The sequence below is a fragment of the Lethenteron reissneri genome, unplaced genomic scaffold, assembly GCF_015708825.2.
Source record: "Lethenteron reissneri isolate LAM-NWPU_2019-01 unplaced genomic scaffold, ASM1570882v1 scaffold_573, whole genome shotgun sequence".
Classification (NCBI taxonomy): Eukaryota; Metazoa; Chordata; class Hyperoartia; order Petromyzontiformes; family Petromyzontidae; genus Lethenteron; species Lethenteron reissneri.
Window position 1 is genome coordinate 60,826 of NW_026892095.1, and position 20,933 is coordinate 81,758.

General features: G+C 49.4%; 1 protein-coding gene across 3 annotated transcripts; it reads right to left on the bottom strand.

The window, feature by feature from the left end:
• Positions 1 to 7,306: 7,306 nt before the first annotated feature.
• On the bottom strand, positions 7,307 to 14,338 carry LOC133339931 (histone-lysine N-methyltransferase PRDM7-like). 3 transcript variants are annotated; one of them, XM_061548042.1, is made up of 5 exons: positions 13,588 to 14,338; positions 11,893 to 12,024; positions 10,561 to 10,895; positions 9,408 to 9,475; positions 7,307 to 8,605 (listed from the first exon to the last, which is right to left on the bottom strand). In XM_061548042.1, the coding sequence occupies exons 1-5, from the start codon at positions 13,664 to 13,666 to the stop codon at positions 8,251 to 8,253; spliced, it is 969 nt and encodes a 322-aa protein (XP_061404026.1). In that variant the 5' UTR covers positions 13,667 to 14,338; the 3' UTR covers positions 7,307 to 8,250. The 3 variants fall into 3 exon arrangements, with proteins under 3 accessions (XP_061404026.1, XP_061404025.1, XP_061404024.1); XM_061548041.1 differs by lacking the exon at positions 13,588 to 14,338 and having other exon boundaries at positions 10,561 to 10,826; positions 11,893 to 12,694; XM_061548040.1 differs by lacking the exon at positions 13,588 to 14,338 and having other exon boundaries at positions 11,893 to 12,694.
• Positions 14,339 to 20,933: the final 6,595 nt, after the last annotated feature.

Genomic DNA, 20,933 nt, shown 5'->3' on the forward strand with positions numbered 1-20,933 from the left:
ACTTCACCTCAGGTAGAGGCAACATTACCCCAGGTTAGTTAACTTTACCTCAGGCGAGGTAACTTGACCTTAAGTGAGGTAACTTTACCTCACATAGAGGTAACATTACCTCAGGTAAATGTAACATTACTTGAGGTAATCCGAACGTATTCACATCACTTCAGCTAATGCCCATATCGTAATATTCTCACGTAGTTAAATCATTAAACACAATTATCGCGCGATTATTACCTCAGGGTTACATAATCGGAATTCAATGGAAGGCGAGGTAACTTTACCTCACGTGAGGTAACTTTACCTCAAGCGATGTAATATAACGTTAGGTCGAGGTAACATTACCTCAGGCAAAGGTAAAATTACGTCAGGTAAGGTAACATTATCTCAAATGAGGTAACTTTACCTTATGCGAGGTAAAATTACCTCAGGTAAATGTAACATTACTTGAGGTAATCCGAACGTATTCACATCACTTGAGCTAATGCTCATATCTTTACGCTAATATCGTTAAATCGTTAAACACAACGCTCGCGTGACGTCACCACCTCAGTGTCGAGCCGTCGACACTTCACGCGGCAGCCTCGAAGTGCACCCAGCCTGGCACAGGCGCCGTGGTGACGTCACCGTCACTCAGTGGCCAATGGCGGCGGTTGGTGGTGGTGGGGGGGAGTGGGGGGGGGTGGGGGGGTGGGGGGAGGAGGGGGCGGAATGGCGGTTGGTGAGTGGCGGGAGGGGGGAATGGAGGGTGGGAGGGGTGGGGGGTAACGGGGGAGTGGAGGGGGCTAGACGCGTGACGTCACCACGCAGTGACGTCATCAGAGTTTTTAAAGTTTAAATTTTTATTCTGGAGGAATCCGATGAGCTGTGAAGCTCTTTATTGTCCACAGGTGTCCAGTCGGGGCACGTGGTCAGAACGCCACAACAACAAACACAACACAATAAACACCGTAGCAGTGCAGAATAGAGGAATGGTAGGCACATGACCAAAACACATCTGTAGGGGCGTGTGAATTGAAGTCTGTAGGACAGTGTGATGTGTAATTTTGTTGGGTCATAGTTTTACCATCCTTGAGGTGCAGGGATGACGACTGGGATTGGTGTTGTTAGGATTAGCAGTGAGCAGCTGTGACCAGGTGCTGCTGTGTGTAACGACTACAGATAACGCCAGGGGGGGGGGGGGGGAGTTTAAGAGCCGGGAGCCGACAGCTTGGGGCTCGCAGTGGCTACAGCGACTATTGGAACGGTCGATGCGGCCTCTGCGTTAAACAGCAGAAGACAACGGCACAGTCTGGTTCTCCTACAACGCCGCGTGTTAGTTTGAACAACGCCGATTGGATGATAAAACGCCATGAATGATGTGTAGGGGAACACGCTGTTTGTGACGCGGATGCGGATTGGATGCAACGCGAGCGAGCGAACGGAACGAGGTCGCAACGCGAGTAGGAACAAGCGGTTCTCCGTGCGGCTGCCTCGGCGTAGCGGCATCACGCGAGGAGGCATTGGGATGCTGCTGGATGCTGCTTCTAGACGCTACCCACGCGCCTCAGTCGTAGTCCGGCCTCTGTCTCACCCATCATCTCGCGTGTTGTCGCGGACCACGCTTCACCCCCTATAGTTTATATTATTTCTCCACAACGCGGTGTTCTTCAGGAACGCAACAATGACCACCACATCTTCTTGGTTCTTTCGGTAAAGTCACGTAGAATGGAAATAATAAAATAAATAAAATAAAACATGATAAAGAAAATGTTTATTTTTATTATTTTATTATTAAATAAAAATAATAATTATAAAACAATGACTTTATTGTTTAAATTTTATTATTTTATTATTTCCATAAAAATAAAAAATAATAAAGTAAATGTTTATTTTTATTATTCTATTATTAAATAATAAAATAATAAAAATAAAACAATTACTTTCTTGTTTTATTTTTATTATTTTTATTATTTCCATAAAAATATAACATAATAAAGTAAATGTTTATTTTTATAATTTTATTATTAAATAATAAAACAATACAAATAAAACAATTACTTTATTGTTTTATTTTTATTATTATATTATTTCCATTCTACGTGACTTTACCGAAAGAACCAAGAAGATGAATCCCTGCAGTCACGAAAGAAGATTTAAATCGAAATGACCACCGCGTTACAGGAGAACAACAGATCGTGAACGCGCTTCGACGATTCGTGGCAACGGCAACACAAAGCGCCACGCGCAGTCTCTTGCGACCAGCGGTGTCTGTGATGAAGGTTTTTGTTGTCGTCGCTGCTGCTGCTCCTGGGTTAGATGGCGTTGGATCACAATCCTGGCACATCGCCCGATGAAACCGGTCGCCGTTGTTTGTAATCACCGGCGAAACGTCACCGGCACTCGAATTGTAAATGCTGTTGTGGGTTCACTCTCCCCGACACACAAGCGCTGTGTGTGCTGAAGTTGGTAACCAATTGGCACGTTTCGTTTACGTGACAAACCCTGACTGATTGGCCGTGTCAGGCGATGGTGGTGGGTGGTGGTGGGTTAACGACACAATGTTGATATTTACGAGATCTCTAACCCAACAACAACAACAACAAAAACCAAACCTCTGTCACGGAAAAGTGTTACCGCAGAGCAAGTCGCTCCGACCTCCTGGAGATACCGGTGAAACAGGCTAAAAATTAACCCGTAAAAACAAAGTTTTTCACTATAAATCCTTTATATGCGTGGCGGCTAGAGTCCTCTCGTCCTCTGGCTTGAGATGGCTGCCACCTATGGCTCAGATGGTTGCCTGCCACCATTAAGCAATTGGTAATTAAATACAATTTTTTTTTTCCTAAAAAGTGTAAAATTTTGGTAAAATTTTTTCACGAAAATAAATTGTCACGCACAACGAGTCTGTGTGCAAAATGTCAGCTCGATTGGATCACGGGAAGTCGGTTAAAAAACGACTGAAAGATTTGCACGGTCGTGAGCGCGCAAGCAAGCAAGCAAGTGAACTTAATATAAAGGATTTAAAAATAACCCCTGCCCCGATTAAACCCGGATATAGTTTGGCCCAGGCCAGAGTAGACCCGGGGGATAAAGTGTCCTAGGCTAAACTATACCCGGGGGTTTAAACTAGACTGGTCCAGACCATACCCCCCCTCCAGGGCAGAACATGCCCCATGTGAAAGTTCAAAGGCAATTATCCATACAGAGAACAGCCGACAACGGACTTCAATCGATATCTAAAAAGCGTATAAATGGAAGTAAGAATCTCAATTTGATCAATTGAAGCATTTTTAGGGTTATTATCAGTTTTTCTGGTTGAAGTAATCAAAGTCTATGTGTTTACAGTTTTAAATAAAATGTTGGAAAAATTTAGTAATTCATGTGTATATCACAAATACCAGCTATTAAAGCAAATCCTGGAAGGAAAAATCGAAGGGAAAAAACGACCAGGACGGCCAAAAACGACATGGCTCAGTAACATCAAAACATGGCTACAATTAACAACAGCACAAACTCTACACGCCGTGCTAGACCGGGACCAATATCATCGTGAAGTCGCACACGCCGTTAGGCAGCACTAAACAAGAAGATATCGCTCAACACTATTACTATCATGGGGGTATGATTTGGCCTAGAGGGGTATAATTTGGCCTCGGCCATGATACACCCGGGTACAATGTAGCCTAGGCCGCTTGAACCCCGGGTAGACTACGGCCTGTTGCACCGGCACGGGCTGTGTGAGCTGGGCCGCCTTCACAACCAACGAGACGCCGCCGCTGCCAATTGGGACCAAGACGGCAGCGCTGCCTCCACCGGTCCGGTGAGGTCATTCTCAACAGGAGATTTTTGTTTTTCGATTTGAAGCTTTCGTGACTGCAGGGATTCATATTGTTGGTTCTTTCGGTAGAGTCACGTAGAAGGGAAGTAATAAAATAATAAAAATAAAAGATAATGAAACAAAATATAATAAAATATTTTATTATATTAAATTATTGTTTTATTTTTATTATTTTATTACTTGCCTTATAAGTGACTTATATAATAATATGTTATATTATTATATTATTTTATTATATCATATTATTTTATTATGTTTTATTCTTATTATTTTATTACTTCCCTTCTACGTGCCTTTACCGAAAGAACCAAGAAGAGATTTTTTTTTCGATTTGAAGATTTCGTGACTACAGGGATTCATATTCTTGGTTCTTTCGGTAAAGTCACGTAGAAGGAAAATAATAAAATGATAAAAATAAAACTATACAATTCTCACGACGTTTCGATTGCAACGCAAGCAATCATCATCAGGTGTGAAAACCACAGCAATATTGTTTTTGTTGTTGTGGGTTTTCATAAACTGATGATTGCTTGTGTTGCAATCGAAACGTCGTGTTAATTTGATTCTTACATTTTTATTATTTTATTATTTCCCTTCTACGTGACTTTACCAAAAGAACCAAGAATACAGTAGATTTTTATTAATCATTTTACTTTTCCAGGTAAGGCCCCCACTGAGCTGTGTAGTAGCGACCTGGCTATCACAAATGACAGCAGCGCACCGAAGTGGCTTATCACGTGACATTTACAGCAGCCAAATACTCTGAACACATGTGGAGATGTTAACTACCTCTCCTGGTATACAGGAGATCGTGTGTTTGATTCCGACCCTGACGCCTGCTGTATATTTTGAGTTTGCGCGTCTCTCTCTCTCTCTCCCCGTGGTCGTGTGGATTTTCTCCAGGTCCTCCGGTTTTCCCTCGACATTTAGAATCGAGATCACGCAATCAGAGTATTTGGCCGCTATAAATGTCCACACAATGATAAGCCACTTCGTTGAGCTTTCATTTGTGATGGCCAGGTGGTCGCGTCTGATAAAAGAGCTACTACGTATCCAGTTGGACCTTACTTGGTAGAATCCCAAGATAATGTTTGTTAGTTTATGTATATATATCATTTTAAACAGAATCACAAACTAACGCTCAACTTTCTTAAACGTGCAAGAGTCAACGCGCGCCACCACCGTGCGACATCACGCGAGCAACCGGGACGCAGAAAATCTCTCAACCCTTTCCCGCGTCCGAGACGTCTGCAGAGTTGCAGGGTCGGTGGGTGTCACCGTTCACGGGGTGGGTGTCACCGTTCACAGGGTGGGTGTCACAAGGGTGGCACAGTCGGGTTTTTTACAATCGGGTTTAATTGTCTTTTTATATTAAACCCGATCATCTAAGATTGAGAGAAATCCGGTTTCATTGGTTCTAATTGCAGAACCGCACTTCTCAACGATGGGCTTCATCCATTCCAAGCTAAGGAACTCACTGGCGCCCACGATTGTGGAGAAGCTCGTGTTCATTAAGACCAACCTGCCCGCCGCATTCTACGACTACCCCGTGCCCGACGGCCCCGAGTACCATAGCAGCACCGACGAGGAAGCAGCCTAAGCCTATCAGAGTTTCGTATTCATTAAACCAGGTTTTAATTCCCCGAAATCGGGTTTAATTGTGTTAAAGAAAAAACCCGATGCCTGCAGCTGGAAAAATCGGGTTTTTTCCACCCATGGGGTGTCACCGTTCACGGGGTGGGTGTCACCGTTCACGGGGTGGGTGTCACCGTTCACGGGGTGGGGGTCAGGTCACGGGGTGGCTGTCACCGTTCACCGCAGCAGTGGCAGCAGCAGCAGCAGCACTGCTGTTGTTGTTATAAAGACGTCGTTGCTCACCGCAGAGAAGCGTAGCGACACGACCGCCGCCACTCTGCGCTAGCCGGCGCGAAAACTGTGCCACACTCCCTGCCCCGCGTGGCCCTGTGGGAGCCTCGGTACCGATAATGTTGCTTTAGTTTTTACTGCGTTTTGTTATTCCGACGACGACGTTCACGCACGGCGCGCGGCGTCGTCGCGACGGCAAAGGGTTAAGTTCACGCTGGGAACATTTTCAACGGGGGAGGCAGCAACAACACGCAGGGTGATCCAAGTGCAGATGCCCCAATCATACCTACACCCCCCTCCCCCAACGCCCTCTCGGAATATTTTTTCAGACCGCAGGAATCCGATGAGCTATGAAGCTCTTCTTCGCAGATCTCCAGCCGTTCCACAGATGTCCTCTCCTAACACCCCCCCCCACCTCCTCCCCGTAGCTTTCCTCTCAGCGGCAAAGTGAATATCGCGCAAGCGATGGCTCAGGGCTACGGGACTGAGTGCACGGAGATTTGTGAGCGGATGCCACCTTCGTCATCGGCCGCGGTTCAGTCTACCGCTGGATGGGTACGTACTGTACGTACTGTACGTACGTCGCACGGGGCAGGGCTACGAGACGGCACGCGGTGCGCATGGAGACCGGCGGGAGACGTGCAGACTGGGGTATCTGTAGGTGGATCGCCCTGCGGTGTCCCCCTCTAGGGTAACAACAGTGCAGCTCTGCACGGGGGACTCTGCACACTCACACACACAGGGACCCCCAGGTGATGGGGGTGGGGGGGGACACGTGCAGTGGTTGGGACCTAGAACTCCGCACTTGCAATCGAGGGGTGGCCAGGTCGGTTTAATCTCCCACCCCCCACAGAGTGTGAGGCAGGTGTAGGAGGGTCCGTAGGTTTCCGTGTTCACATTCAAAATCAGTTTCAAGAGTGGCACAGCCTCGGCTAGTCACGTGGCCTGTTGTTTAAAACTAATTCACAGCTCGGCGCTGTGCGCGTTTTGCTCAGGATGGCTGACTTTTCTGTTTCCACGGGAATGAGAAAATGCATTCTGGCCGGTGTGTGTTCTCTGGTGCCGGCAAAGACTGGATGGGTCTGCAAACACCTTCTCACACACGGTGCACTTGAACGGCTTTTCTCCCGTGTGTGTTCTCTGGTGCCTGTGAAGATCTGATAGCTGTGCAAACGCCTTCTCACACACAGTGCACTTGAACGGCTTCTCTCCCGTGTGTGTTCTCTGGTGGCTGTGAAGATGTTGTAAATGTGCAAATGCCTTCTCACACACGGTGCACTTGAACGGCTTCTCTCCCGTGTGTGTTCTCTGGTGGCTGTGAAGATGTTGTAAATGTGCAAATGCCTTCTCACACACGGTGCACTTGAACGGCTTCTCTCCCGTGTGTGTTCTCTGGTGGCTGTGAAGATGTGATAGCCGTGCAAACGCCTTCTCACACACGGTGCACTTGAACGGCTTCTCTCCCGTGTGTGTTCTCTGGTGCTTCTTCAAGGTACTCTTGTAGTCTGTGCTGTATGGACATTGGTCACACTGATGACTTTTGTTACTGGGCTTAGTGGGGTGTCTGCTCTGCACGTGATACTGTAGACTCGAGCGGCAGATGAACTGACGGTTGCAGGCAGGACACGGCAGCCTTGTGACCTCCACACCCACTCCACCTGCGTCATCCCAGAGGAACAAGACACACGCGCACACACCAACATCTAGACATGAACACTCTTGCACACGTGTGTGTATACACAAAGGTAAAGGTTTCCCACAGCCATATCAGACTGTTGGGCAAGTGCTGTTTGCGAGTACCTATGAAGGCCGGCATGGCACACGAGGGAGTAGGTGGCCAACACCAGGCCCGGCCGCCTTTGTCTCTCCAGTGGCGATGTTTCCACGTTTAAGCTAGGTACTCATTTGAGGCTGAGTCAGCCTAGGGGAGGCCTAAATATTCACCACTGACGTTGGCCGTGAGTGGGAATCGAACTCAGGTGGCCGGGTTCGTAGTGCAGTGGGCTCCATTATATATACACACAAAGACAAAGAACCCCCATATAGCCTGTATATACTTTTGGGACAAGTGCTGTTATGGGCACCAATGAAAGCCAACACGGCACACGAGTGGGAGGGTGGCCAGCACCACACATAGCCGCCTTTGTCTCCCCAGTGGCGATGTTTACTACTACACACCACACCAGTTACTCACTTCCACCTTATCAGTGTGGCTGGTGCCTATCATCTCTGGTGAGTGGTGGCTGTCATCTCTGGTGAGTGGTGGCTACCAACTCTGGTGAGATGTGGCTATCATCTCTGGTGAGTGGTGGCTATCATCTCTAGTGAGTGGTGGCTATCATCTCTGGTGAGTGGTAGCTACATCCACATCTCTGGTGAGATGTCGCTATCATCTCTGGTGAATGGTAGCTATCATCTCTACTGAGTGGTGGCTATCGTCTCTGGTGAGTAGTGGCTATCGTCTCTCGTAAGTGGTGGCTGCCATCTCTGGTGAGTGGTGGCTATCATTTCTGGTGCGTGGTGGCTATCATCTCTGGTGAGTGGTGGCTATCATCTCTGGTGAGTGGTGGCTATCGTCTCTCGTGAGTGGTGGCTATCATCTCTGGTGAGTGGTGGCTATAGTCTGGTGAGCAGTGGTGAGTCTCTGGTGAGCAGTGCTCACGGTGTTCCTCGCTTGGTGGAGGCTGCACGGGCTGCAGGTCTCTGGCGGTGGCCCTAGGAGCCATCTCGCTGCTGCTGCTGCTGCGGCGTCGCGAGGGCCCGGCCTCGCAGGCGATGCCCAGCTCCTGGGCGAACTCCTCGCCGTACCAGACCAGCAGCTCAGAGCCGGGCCCCACGGCACGGAATGTGCGGTAGTAAATCTGCCCCCGGTGCTGGAAGGCCACCAGGTTCTGCTCCTGCTCATTCCTCGCGCAGTTGACGAACCTGCGCGGGCAGACGCGGGGGCGGGGTGGGCGCCGTTAGCGAGCGCCTATTAAGGGCCGGCACTGGGCGCTACGTGGGGGTGGTGTGGCTGGAACCACGCTCCGTACCGGGTGCTCATTTGATGCCGAGTCGACCAAGGGGAGGCCCAGGGTTGGTCTCTGTGTGTAGTGGGTCTGGTCTCTGTGTGTAGTGGTTCTTGTCTCTGTGTGTGGTGGTTCTGGTCTCTATGTGTAGTGGTTCTGGTCTCTGTGTGTGGTGGTTCTTGTCTCTGTGTGTGGTGGTTCTGGTTTCTGTGTGTGGTGGTTCTGGTCTCTGTGTGTGGTGGTTCTGGTCTCTGTGTGTAGTGGTTCTGGTCTCTGTGTGTGCTGGTTCTTGTCTCTGTGTGTAGTGGTTCTGGTCTCTGTGTGTGCTGGTTCTGGTCTCTGTGTGTAGTGGTTCTGGTCTCTGTGTGTGGTGTTTCTGGTCTCTGTGTGTAGTGGTTCTGGTCTGTGTGTGCTGGTTCTTGTCTCTGTGTGTGGTGGTTCTGGTCTCTGTGTGTAGTGGTTCTGGTTTCTGTGTGTAGTGGTTCTGGTCTCTGTGTGTAGTGGTTCTGGTCTCTGTGTGAAGTGGTTCTTGTCTCTGTGTGTAGTGGTTCTGGTCTCTGTGTGTAGTGGTTCTGGTCTCTGTGTGTAGTGGTTCTGGTCTCTGTGTGTAGTGGTTCTGGTCTCTGTGTGTGGTGGTTCTGGTCTCTGTGTGTGGTGGTTCTGGTCTCTGTGTGTAGTGGTTCTGGTCTCTGTGTAGTGGTCCTTCAGACAATAATCACCTCATCCAGTTTGATTTAGATTCATCCTGAGCATCAACATATTCACGATCCTTTTTGTTTTTGTAAATCTGAAACACACACGCACACGAGCGGATCCACGGATAATTAATGTCAGTTGGACTGTAAGTTGAACTTCTTTCGTACCGCACGTAGCCAACCATGCTGATCGGAGGTGCGGGGGAAGGACAACAAACTAAACACTAAAAGCAGTTCTAAAGAAATGCATTTTCAATCTACAAGATTTTAAAGTGCATAGCTCCCAGTGGCTTCCTAACATTGGAAGGAAGAACCTTCCAGACGGCCGCAGAAGTGCATCTGTAAGCGCCGCGCCATGCGGTGACCACCGTCTTTGCTGTGTGTTACAAGTTCAAATAATTACGTTAATTTTTGGGTCTCTCTGTGATTCTGGGGGTCTTTGGGTGAGTCTCTAGGTCTCTGTACGAGTCTCTGGGTCTCTGTGCGAGTCTCTAGGGTATCTGTGCGACTCTGGGTCTCTGTGTGAGACTGTGGGTCTCTGTGCGATTCTCTTGGTCTCTGTGCGAGTCTCTGGGTCTCTGTGTGAGACTGTGGATCTCTCTGTGCGATTCTCTGAGCATCTGTGTGAGTATCTGGGTCTCTCTGTGTGAGTCTCTGGGTCTCTGTGTGAGTCTGTGTGTCCCACTGTGAGTCTCTGGGTCTCTGTTCAAGTCTCTAGGTCTCTGTGCAAGTCTGTGGGTCTCTCTATGCGAGTCTCTGGGTCTCTGTGCAAAGTCTCTGGGTCTCTCTGTGCCAGTCTCTGGGTCTCTGTGTGAGTCTGTGGGTGACTGTGTGAGGCTATGGGTCTCTGTGCGAGTCTATGGGTCTCTGTGTGAATCTATGGGTCTCTGTGCGAGTCTATAGGTCTCTGTGCGAGTCTATGGGTCTCTGTGCGAGTCTATGGGTCTCTGTGTGAGTCTATGGGTTTCTGTGCGAGTCTATGGGTCTCTGTGTGAGTCTATGGGTCTCTGTGAGTCTCTGGGTCTCTCTGTGCCAGTCTCTAGATCTCTGTGTAAGTCTGTGGGTGACTGTGTGAGGCTATGGGTTTCTCTGCATCTCCTTCACGAGCCTCCTCTCCACACACACGATGATGATGTAGGAATAGGAGGAGGCTGCAGCAGTAGCAGCAGCAGCTCACCAGCCAGCAGTACTCGCTCACGGGGTTCTCCTCAGACACCTCTCCCTGGTAGGGCCCAAAAATCACCCCCTTGGGCAGCTTCTTCCTGTTGCTCCACACCCCGAGGCCGGCGCCGGCGATGGAGGAGGCGCCGACGGTGAGGCCCTGGGGCAGGCTGAGCCGGGCCCTGTTGGCCACTCCCGGGGCCACGGCCGCGTCTGCAATGAACTCTGGCGGGCCGTGCACGGAGCACTCCCCCAGGTAGAAATCCCTGCACAGCTCGCAGACTGAGAGCCACAGCAGCAGCAGCAGGAGGAGGGCGAACCGCAGTAGCAACAGCAGCAGCAGCAGTGGCACTGTGAGAGAGTGAGAGGGTGAGGAGCGCTCCAGACAGATGCCTCCTTTCCTCCCTCTCTGCATTGTGAACTTCTTTAGCTCGCTCATCGGAGATGTAAACCCTGTCACCCTCCCTGCTCCCTCCCTGCATCCCTGAGTGAGGGAGCAAAAGACAGGGAGGTAAGTGAGAGTGCGAGAAAGGGAGCGTGTGAGAGGGAGGGAAAGGGAGAGAGAGTGAGAGGGAGCAGGTGGAATATATCGAGTGAGAGCGCGGGAGCAATAGAGAGAGATAGGAGAGAGTGTGAGAAAGTTAGAGTAAGGGGCCGTCCATAAATGACTTCATGCACCTAGGGGGGTGGGGGGGTCAGACATTTGTGACGATGTGTGAGGAACCACAGACAACACGTTCTACTTAATTAAATACTTTTTAATAAATGTTTTCTCCTACAACATCAGACTGCAGTGCCACATTAAATATGCACTACAATGACAATAGTTTGAAGCGATTTTAAGCATATTAAATGAGCTTTGTGACGTCACATTTGAGGGGGGGGTCTGACTTTTTGTGATGTCGTGTGATGGGGGGGAGGGGGGTCCAAAATCGCGTGACGCCATTAATGGACGGCCCTAAGAGAGTGTGAGAAAGTGACAGTGTGAGAGAGAGTGTGAGAAAGTGACAGTGTGAGAGAGAGTGTGAGAAAGTGACAGTGTGAGAGAGAGTGTGAGAAAGTGACAGTGTGAGAGAGAGTGTGAGAAAGTGACAGTGTGAGAGAGAGTGTGAGAAAGTGACAGTGTGAGAGAGAGTGTGAGAAAGTGACAGTGTGAGAGAGAGTGTGAGAAAGTGACAGTGAGAGAGAGAGAGTGAGAAAGTGACGGTGTGAGAGAGAGTGTGAGAAAGTGACAGTGAGAGAGAGAGTGTGAGAAAGTGACAGTGAGAGAGAGAGTGTGAGAAAGTGACAGTGTGAGAGAGAGAGTGAGAAAGTGAGAGAGAGAGTGAGAGGGAGCAGGGGGTCTCACAGAAGAAGTCGTCGTCCTGGGGCTCCTCCACCTCTGTGTAGACTTTCCTCTCGCGCGGGCGCAGGCCGTAGCGAGAGCGAGCGCTGCGCGACACCGCCACAGCCTGGGCGGAGGCCGGCGGCACGGAGGAGCCTGCAGGCAAACACGGCGAGATGTTGACTACCTCTCGTGGTATACGGGAGGTCGTGGGTTCCATCCCGACCCTGACGAAGCCTGCTGTATATTTGGAGTCTGCGTGTCTCTCTCTCCTCCGTGGCGAGATGTTAACTCCCTCGCATGGTCTACAGGAGGTCGTGGGTTCCATCCCGACTGTATAGTTTACAACATGTTACCCTATTTGTATTTTTGTATTTTTAGATTGTATATTATGGCTAGTTTACATTTTATATTGTACACTTATTCACAATTTTACATACTTTAGCCCCTTAGTATTAGTTAGACTTTGTAATTTTAGTATAGTTTGACTGTATACCACTCATTTCAGTTTTAAGATTCCTACATGTTGAATGTATGCACCTTCCGGCCATAGTAAATTCCTTGTCTGTGCAAACTTTCATGGCGAATACCTCCCCGTGGTTGCGTGGATTTTTCTCCGGGTCCTTCGTTTTTTTCCCTCGACATATAGAACCAACGTCATGCGTTGAGAATATTTGGCTGCTATAAATGTCCACGTAATGACGATGATGACAAGTCACTTCGTTGAGCTCTTATTTGTGATAGCCAGTCGCTTCTGAAAAACAGCTACACAGCTCAGTGGGGCACACCCTGGTTGCTAATCCTGCATAATGCACGGGCATAAGTAGTATTAATCACATACCTGCATTTCCCATATCCCCTCCCTTTGATGCTGCTAGTCCTGCATAATGCACGGGCATAAGTAGTACTAATCACATACCTGCATTTCCCATATCCCCTCCCTTTGATGCTGCTAATCCTGCATAATGCACGGGCATGAGTAGTACTAATCACATACCTGCATTTCCCATAAATATGCTAAATGCCTCTTGATATGCATATTCTTTTGTCAAGGCGCTCTTTTCCCCCCTTCCAACCCAGCTTATATATATGCTCCAAGCACGTGTGCTGTATCATTCAGACGCTGTCGCCTCGACAGACCTGGTTTTCACCTGAGGACGGCTGCTTGCGTTGTGGCCGAAACGTCGTGAGAATTGTTTTGTTATGTTTTATTTTTATTATTTTATTACTTCCCTTCTACGTGACTTTACCGAAAGAACCAATAAGAAAAATAAACATCGTTTAGTTCATAGGCTGCATCAGTACCAGCAGCAGCCCTGACAGGAGCACATGTAGCAGTAGCATCAACAGCAGTGGCGACTTCCATCAGCACTAACAGAAGATTGCGGAGTTCCGGTGAGAATAGAGGGGAGCGTGGAGTTCCGGTGAGAATAGAGGGGAGTGTGGAGTTCCGGTGGGAATAGAGGGGAGTGTGGAGTTCCGGTGGGAATAGAGGGGAGTGTGGAGTTCTGGTGAGAATAGAGGGGAGTGTGGAGTTCTGGTGGGTATAGAGGGGAGTGTAGAATTCCGGTGAGAATAGAGGGGAGTGTGGGGTTCCGGTGAGAATAGAGGGGAGCGTGGAGTTCTGGTGAGAATAGAGGGGAGTGTGGAGTTCCGGTGAGAATAGAGGGGAGTGTGGAGTTGCGGTGGGAATAGAAATCACCGCTGCAGGCTACGCACCTCCACGTATCCTCTGGAGCGCCACCCTCAGGGCCTCCTTGCAGGCGGTGGCTCTGCGCTCCAGCCTGAACATCGCCATCCTGGCCTTGTGCACCTCCCTCAGCTCAAATCCCCTGAACTCCTCCTCCTGCTGCTCCTCCTCCTCCACGCCCTGCAAGATGCTCCACACGTACTCCAGGGCTTCCGCTTTAGTCTGAGCGGAGGGGGCGGTGGGGTGAGGGGGCGGAGGGGGTGTGGGGGCGGAGTTGGTGCGGTGACCAGCGGTGGCTAGGAGATGTTAACTCCCTCGCCTGGTACGCAGGAGGTCGCGGGTTCCATCTCGACCCTGACACCTCATCGGATTCCTCCAGTACAATACATATTTTAATTCTGATATTCTGAATCTGTAAATCTGATTCCATACATCAAGCAGAACCATGCCGTCATGCTGAACCTCGGTGGGTATGGCAGGCCATGCCTCTTCACAACTCAACTAATTAATAAACTAATTATAATAATGTAGTGGACACCGTGACGACAGAGACAGTTGAAGTAGAGGCAACCCATATTTATTAACTCTGAGCCCGTTACAGCTTCACACTTGAAGAGGTAACGGCCTCTTCACCCGTTCTCTCAAGGGAGCTAACTCCCCAAGCTAACTCACCGACTCCCCACCAATACTACGACCCTCCTCTCAAGGAGACTACCTGACCTGGCCCAGCCAAGGCACAGGTCCTGACCACCAGCCACACGAATCCGGCCCTTACAAGGACATCAGCCTTCGCGGCTCTGGGGTCGCACCACTGGCTTGCTCTGCCCGGCCTTTAGAAGGACAGCGGGTCAGAGGAGTCCCAGGGTCTAGCTAGCTGGACTTCAGCTGGTTCTTCGTCCTTGGCTTGTTCGAACTAACTCTCTCCTCTCAGAGTCTCGCCTTTTATACGATTCCCCACTGAGGGGCGGGGTTCTGTGGGATCACACACACCCCACAGCCCCCTCCCCTCGGGAGGGGCCCCGGCTAGGGATATCACAACCGCCCCGCACAGGTAAGTAATGGGAGTTAACCGGAGCTGGTGTGCGCGCGTTCCAATACCACCACCACCACAATAATGACGCACGTCTCTGGTATAATTATATAGAAATTACTTTTATAACACAGACCAGTGGAACATTTTTTTGTACTTTTCGTAACAGCTATTTTCATTGGAGTATATGACAGGTGAGGCTCTGCCTCGCCCGTCTCCCCTGACCGCACGTCCCTGGTATAGCAGTGTCTAGTAGTATGTATGTACGTTGAATGTCTTTGTCACCGTACGTAGCCAACCTCGCTAATGGGAGGTGCGGGGGAAGGACAACAAACTAAAGACAACAGCAGCAGCAGCTGTAACGAGAGGAGTGCCGTGCGCTGTGCACAGAGACCTTGCGCTTGCTGGAAGCTGCCCTCGCGTGAGACTCTCCCACGGTGGCCCAGCGTGAAGCAGCCCCCTTGCCTCCTCCTGCGTGAACACACGCACACACGTGAACACACGCACACACGTGAACACACGCACACACGTGAACACACGCACACACGTGAACACACGTGTGAACACACGGACACGCATGAACATATGCAAGGACAAAGCTCCCCCGTATAGCCTTAACAGACTGTAGGGGCAAGTGCTGTTAGTGAGCACCTATGAAGGCCAGAACGGTACACGAGGGGGTGGGTGGCCAGCACCACGCCCGACCGTCTTTGTCTCCCCAGTGGTGATGTTTACACACCGCACCAGGTACTCAGTTGAGGCTGAGCCGACATAGGGGAGGCACAGGACCGGTTCAAATAATCGTCACTGGTGTTGACCGTGAGCGGGAATCGAACCCGGGTCGCCGGGTTCATAGCGCAGCGCGCTAACCGCTACACTACCGCTCCCCATATGCACACGCGTTAACACACGCACACACGTGTGAACACACGGAAATGCATTAACACACACACACACGTGTGAACACACCCACACGCGTATTTACGCATGAAAACATTTACTCACTCACATATTTACCAAAAAGTCAATGATCTCCCCTGTGCCGCCTTAACAGACTGTTGTCACAGGACAGAACCAGGTGCCATGCCATGGGTTGACTGTTGTGCCAGGCTAGGTGCAGGTCACGAGACGGACCCTGCAGGTGCCATAGGTTTACTGAGATGACTGCCAGATGCACCACCTGTGCCCGCGACTGTGCCAACTCGGTCCACAATTAAAAAGATGCCCCGTGTAGCCTTCACAGACTGTTGCGGTCAAGTGCTGTCAGCAAGCAGCATCTACGAAGGCCAGCACGGCACACGGGGGGATGGGCAGCTAGCAACACGCCCGACCGTCTTTGTCTCCCCAGTTGTGATGTTTACTACACACCACTGCACCGGGTACTCATTTTGACGCTGAGTCAACCTAGGGGAGGCTCAGGACCAGTTCGGATCGTCGTCACTGGTGTTGGCCGTGAGCGGGCATTTAACTTGGTTCCGCTGGTGATTACAACCAGCTTCATCAAGCGAGTCTACAGGGGTCTCTGCGTGAGTCTACAGGGGGTCTCTGTGTGAGTCTACAGGGGTCTCTGCGTGAGTCTACAGGGGGTCTCTGTGAGTCTACAGGGGTCTCTGTGTGAGTCTACAGGGGTCTTTGTGTGAGTCTTCAGGGGGTCTCTGTGTGAGTCTACAGGGGGTTTCTGTGTGAGTCTACAGGGGTCTCTGCGTGAGTCTACAGGGGGTCTCTGTGTGAGTCTACAGGGGGTTTCTGTGTGAGTCTACAGGGGGTCTCTGTGTGAGTCTACAGGGGGTCTCTGTGTGAGTCTACAGGGGTCTATGTGAGTCTACAGGGGGTCTCTGTGTGAGTCTACAGGGGTCTCTGCGTGAGTCTACAGGGGGTCTCTGTGTGAGTCTACAGGGGGTCTCTGTGTGAGTCTACAGGGGGTCTCTGCGTGAGTCTACAGGGGATCTCTGCATGAGTCTACAGGGGGTCTCTGCGTAAGTCTACAGGGGTCTCTGTGTGAGTCTACAGGGGTCTCTGCGTGAGTCTACAGGGGTCTCTGTGTGAGTCTACAGGGGGTCTCTGCGTGAGTCTACAGGGGGTTTCTGTGTGAGTCTACAGGGGTCTCTGCGTGAGTCTACAGGGGGTCTCTGTGTGAGTCTACAGGGGGTTTCTGTGTGAGTCTACAGGGGTCTCTGTGTGAGTCTACAGGGGGTCTCTGTGTGAGTCTACAGGGGGTCTCTGCGTGAGTCTACAGGGGGTCTCTGTGGGAGTCTACAGGGGGTCTCTGTGTGAGTCTACAGGGGGTCTCTGCGTGAGTCTACAGGGGGTCTCTGCGTGAGTCTACAGAGGGTCTCTGTGTGAGTCTACAGGGGGTCTCTGTGTTAGTCTACAGGGGGTATCTGTGTGAGTCTATAGGGGTCTCTGCGTGAGTCTACAGGGGGTCTCTGCGTGAGTCTACAGGGGGTCTCTGCGTGAGTCTACAGGGGGTCTCTGTGTGAGTCTACAGGGGGTCTCTGCGTGAGTCGAGAGGGGGTCTCTGTGTGAGTCTACAGGGGTCTCTGTGTGAGTCTACAGGGGTCTCTGTGTGATTCTACACAGGGTCTCTTTGTGAGTCTTCAGGGGGTTTCTGCGTGAGTATACAGGGGGCCTCTGTGTGAGTCTACAGGGGTCTCTGTGTGAGTCTACAGGGGGTCTCTGTGTGAGTCTACAGGGGGTCTCTGCACGGTCTGCAAGCGCCCTTTTACGTTTGCCTCTTCGTCCTCCGTGCATCGCCACCTCCTTCCTCTTCCTCCTCCCCGTCCACTCCTCGTCGGAGTCGCTCGACCGCCCGCACTCCGCTCTATTCCCCCTCGCCCTGCGCTTGCCGCGTGCGCGCATGAACTCGGGCTGGGCCGGGTTCATCCCTGCGCAAGGAGGCAGTCGGTCATTGTTATTTGTACGTATTGGCAGTACACCCGTGCAGCATAGCAACACACCGGGTCCTCGTAACACAGTCCTGACGATGTGATTACTATCAGAGCGTGTTTGTTTGCGTGTTCAACACAAGTACGCGTGGTTAATGCAGTAACTTGATTCCTTGCAAAAAGGAATCATCTATTTGGTGTGTGAACATCTTAACAGCTCCTGTTTTATTGCCAGAAAGGGTAAAACCGATTCCTATTTTTTATACTTTGATTCTGGCAAAAAGGTCCAATGATATAGCTACTCACCCCGAGCTATAAATGCTCTTGACACTACATTGTCTTTGTACTGGTCGCCTTTTGGTGTTGTTCTCTGGTCTGACACTGGTGAGACTAGGCCATGAAGAAGGCTGTCTCTGGGGTAGACCAATCAGTATCAAAGACAATGATTAATGTTATCAGAGAGTGTTTGTTTGCATGTTCAGTACGCGTGGTTAATGCAGTAACCTGATTCCTTGCAAAAGCTATATCTATCTGGTGTTTGAACATCTTAACACCTCCTGTTTCATTCCCATAAAGAGTAAAACCGATTCTTATTTTTCATAGTCCCGACGATGTCGCCGTTGCCCCTTGAGTGAGCTGCAGGACTCTCCATCAGAAGTTGCACTCAGATTCAGCAGCCGCGTCCCCCATTCCGAACGTGCGGTGGCGACACCACGAGTCGTATCGAGGCACCGTCCGACCGAGTCTCTAGGGGCACGAGGAGTCCAATCTTGCCACTGGAGCACGGAGCAGCCGATCGTCATCAGACTGGGCGCCGCTGTACGGCAACAGACTGCGAAGCTTCGTGTTCAGTGCTGCTCATGTCACGTTCCGTCTTCCCACCGCTTTGGCATCACGACAACTGATTTTGACGCACCACCACCACCCCAAAATATCCTTCTGTCTGGGGTCTCGAATCGCGAGGAATAAATAACTTTTGCCAAAAATGTGATGATTATTTCATACAGCGCAACGGTGTACCGCTACTACGTTCATTTATATTATTTGGCTGCTACAATAACTCCAAGCAATACAGTAAACACGATAGGAGTGCAAAGTATAGAAAAGGTAAACAAATTACACACACACAAAATACATTTTTTTGTAAATATTCTTTGGTTCTTTCGGCAAAGTCACGTAGATAGAAAAATAAAGTGAATAAAAATAATCAAAACCACAAAAACGTTCATCCTCACTGATGTTGCTGACTGGTATCTTAGCGCTTTTGAGGGTTGCAGCAATTTCAGATCTTGTAACGTCTGCAGCGATGCGCCCCAAACCCTTAAGAGCGACATCGACCTGGGCAATAACGTCATCCACTGGAATGTGTTTGGGGGTGACTGAGAAGTTCAACCCTTTAGCCAAAACCGACTTTAGACCATCGCACATTGGGCTATTACTCAGATTAATAACAACCTTGTCAACGTCTAACCTTTTAACGTGTGGATCTGGTTTCTTGTTAGAAAGGAGGTTGAACTCGAAAATCAGATCTTTACATTTCGCTGACATTGTAGTGGCTGATTAAGCGGTCATGTTATCTACATGTTCCCAATCAGATGTCGACATTTTTCCCGTCAATGTTAAGTGTGATTTCAAGAGTGTCTTGTCTACATGATCTAGTTCAGTATGGAGCAGTCTAATTCTCTCTGAGATCAGGGCCAAGCTCGCCCTGAACAAAATTCGTCTGGCATTGGAAGATGTGACTGCAGCAGAAATCAGTGTCAATGAGATCGGTATTACGTTAGAGTCACGGCATCTCTTCAGAAATGTGAGTGACTCGATCAGATGAACTTTCTTGTCACGGAGATTGTTAAAAGATCTCATGGTTATGTGGAAACCCTCCCAATAGAGGCAGTTCAAATGATACAAATTAAGTGAATAAAAATTATAAAAATAAGACACTAATTAGACTGCTCCATAAAAAAAACACTAATGTATACATTTCAATTTAAAGCTTTCGTGACTGCAGGGATTCATCTTCTTGGTTCTTTCGGTAAAGTCACGTAGAAGGGAAATAATAAATATAAAAAGAAAACATTAAAATTGTATTTTAATAATTGTATTTTATGTTTTTTTCCCTTCTATGTGACTTTACCGAAAGAACCAAGAAGACTAATTTATAACTCAAAAGTTTTGATTATACATGAGTGCTTTATCATTTTTATTATTCACTTTATTTTTATTTTAGTTTTTCTATCTACGTCACTTTATCGAAAGAACCAAAGAATATGAATTCCTGCAGTCACGAAAGTTTTAAGTCAAAATAAACTATTTTTGTAAATGTTGTGGGTTTACTCTCCAACATTATGAATCCGTAGGTAAAAAATAAAATTTAAATTAATAAAAGTACTTTTATAAATTTTAATTTTACTTTGATTAATTTTAATTTTATTTTTTACCTACGTGACTAGAATTATGAATCCGATGAGCTATGAAGCTCTTTTTCATAGATGTCCCATAGGGGGCACGGGGTCAGAAAGTTACAACACAAAACACAAACACGATAGGCGTGCAAAGTAGAGTAAAGGTAAACAAATCATTAAACTAAAACTAAATCTATTTTTACTTCACCAGGTGAAGTCCACTGAGCTATTGGCTCCTTCTTCAGAAGCGACCTGGCTGCCACAAATGACAGCTCAACCAAGTGGCTTACCACGTGGACATTTATAGCAGCAGACAAATACTCTAAACGCGTGATGTTGATTCTACAAGTGGAGCAAAAACCCGGAGGACCGGGATCTAACCCACGACCTCCTGTAGACCATGAGAGGTAGTTAACATCTCACCGGGGAGAGACACACGCAGACTCCAGATATATGACAGGCATCGTCAGGGTCGCCATCGAACCCACGACCTCCTGTAGACCAGGCGAGGTAGTTAACATCTCGCCACCATGGCGCCCCATGCATGCCACTCTGCTACGACGTCTTGGTCTCATCATTATAATCACTGCGACAATTAGTTGAGTTGCGAAGAGGCTCGGCCTGCCGTACCCACCGAGGTTCAGCAGGACGGCGTGGTTCTGCTTGATGTTCCTGTAGCGCCGCTTCTCGCACTCGGCCAGATCGCTCCACTCGGCCTTGGTGAAGAAGCCTCTGATGTCTCGGAAGTCGCCCATCTCTGCTGCTGCTGCTGCTGAGGCGCAGAGACACGGAGGGACGAGACGCGGACGACGGTCAGATGCAGTCATGGAGACAGAGTCACTGGAGACAGAGACGAGACAGTCACATGGAGACAGAGTCACATGGAGACAGAGTCACATGGAGACAGAGTCACATGGAGACAGAGTCACATGGAGACAGAGTACATGGAGACAGAGTCACATGGAGACAGAGTCACATGGAGACAGAGTCACATGGAGACAGAGTCACATGGAGACAGGTCACATGGAGACAGAGTCACAGGAGACAGAGTCACAGGA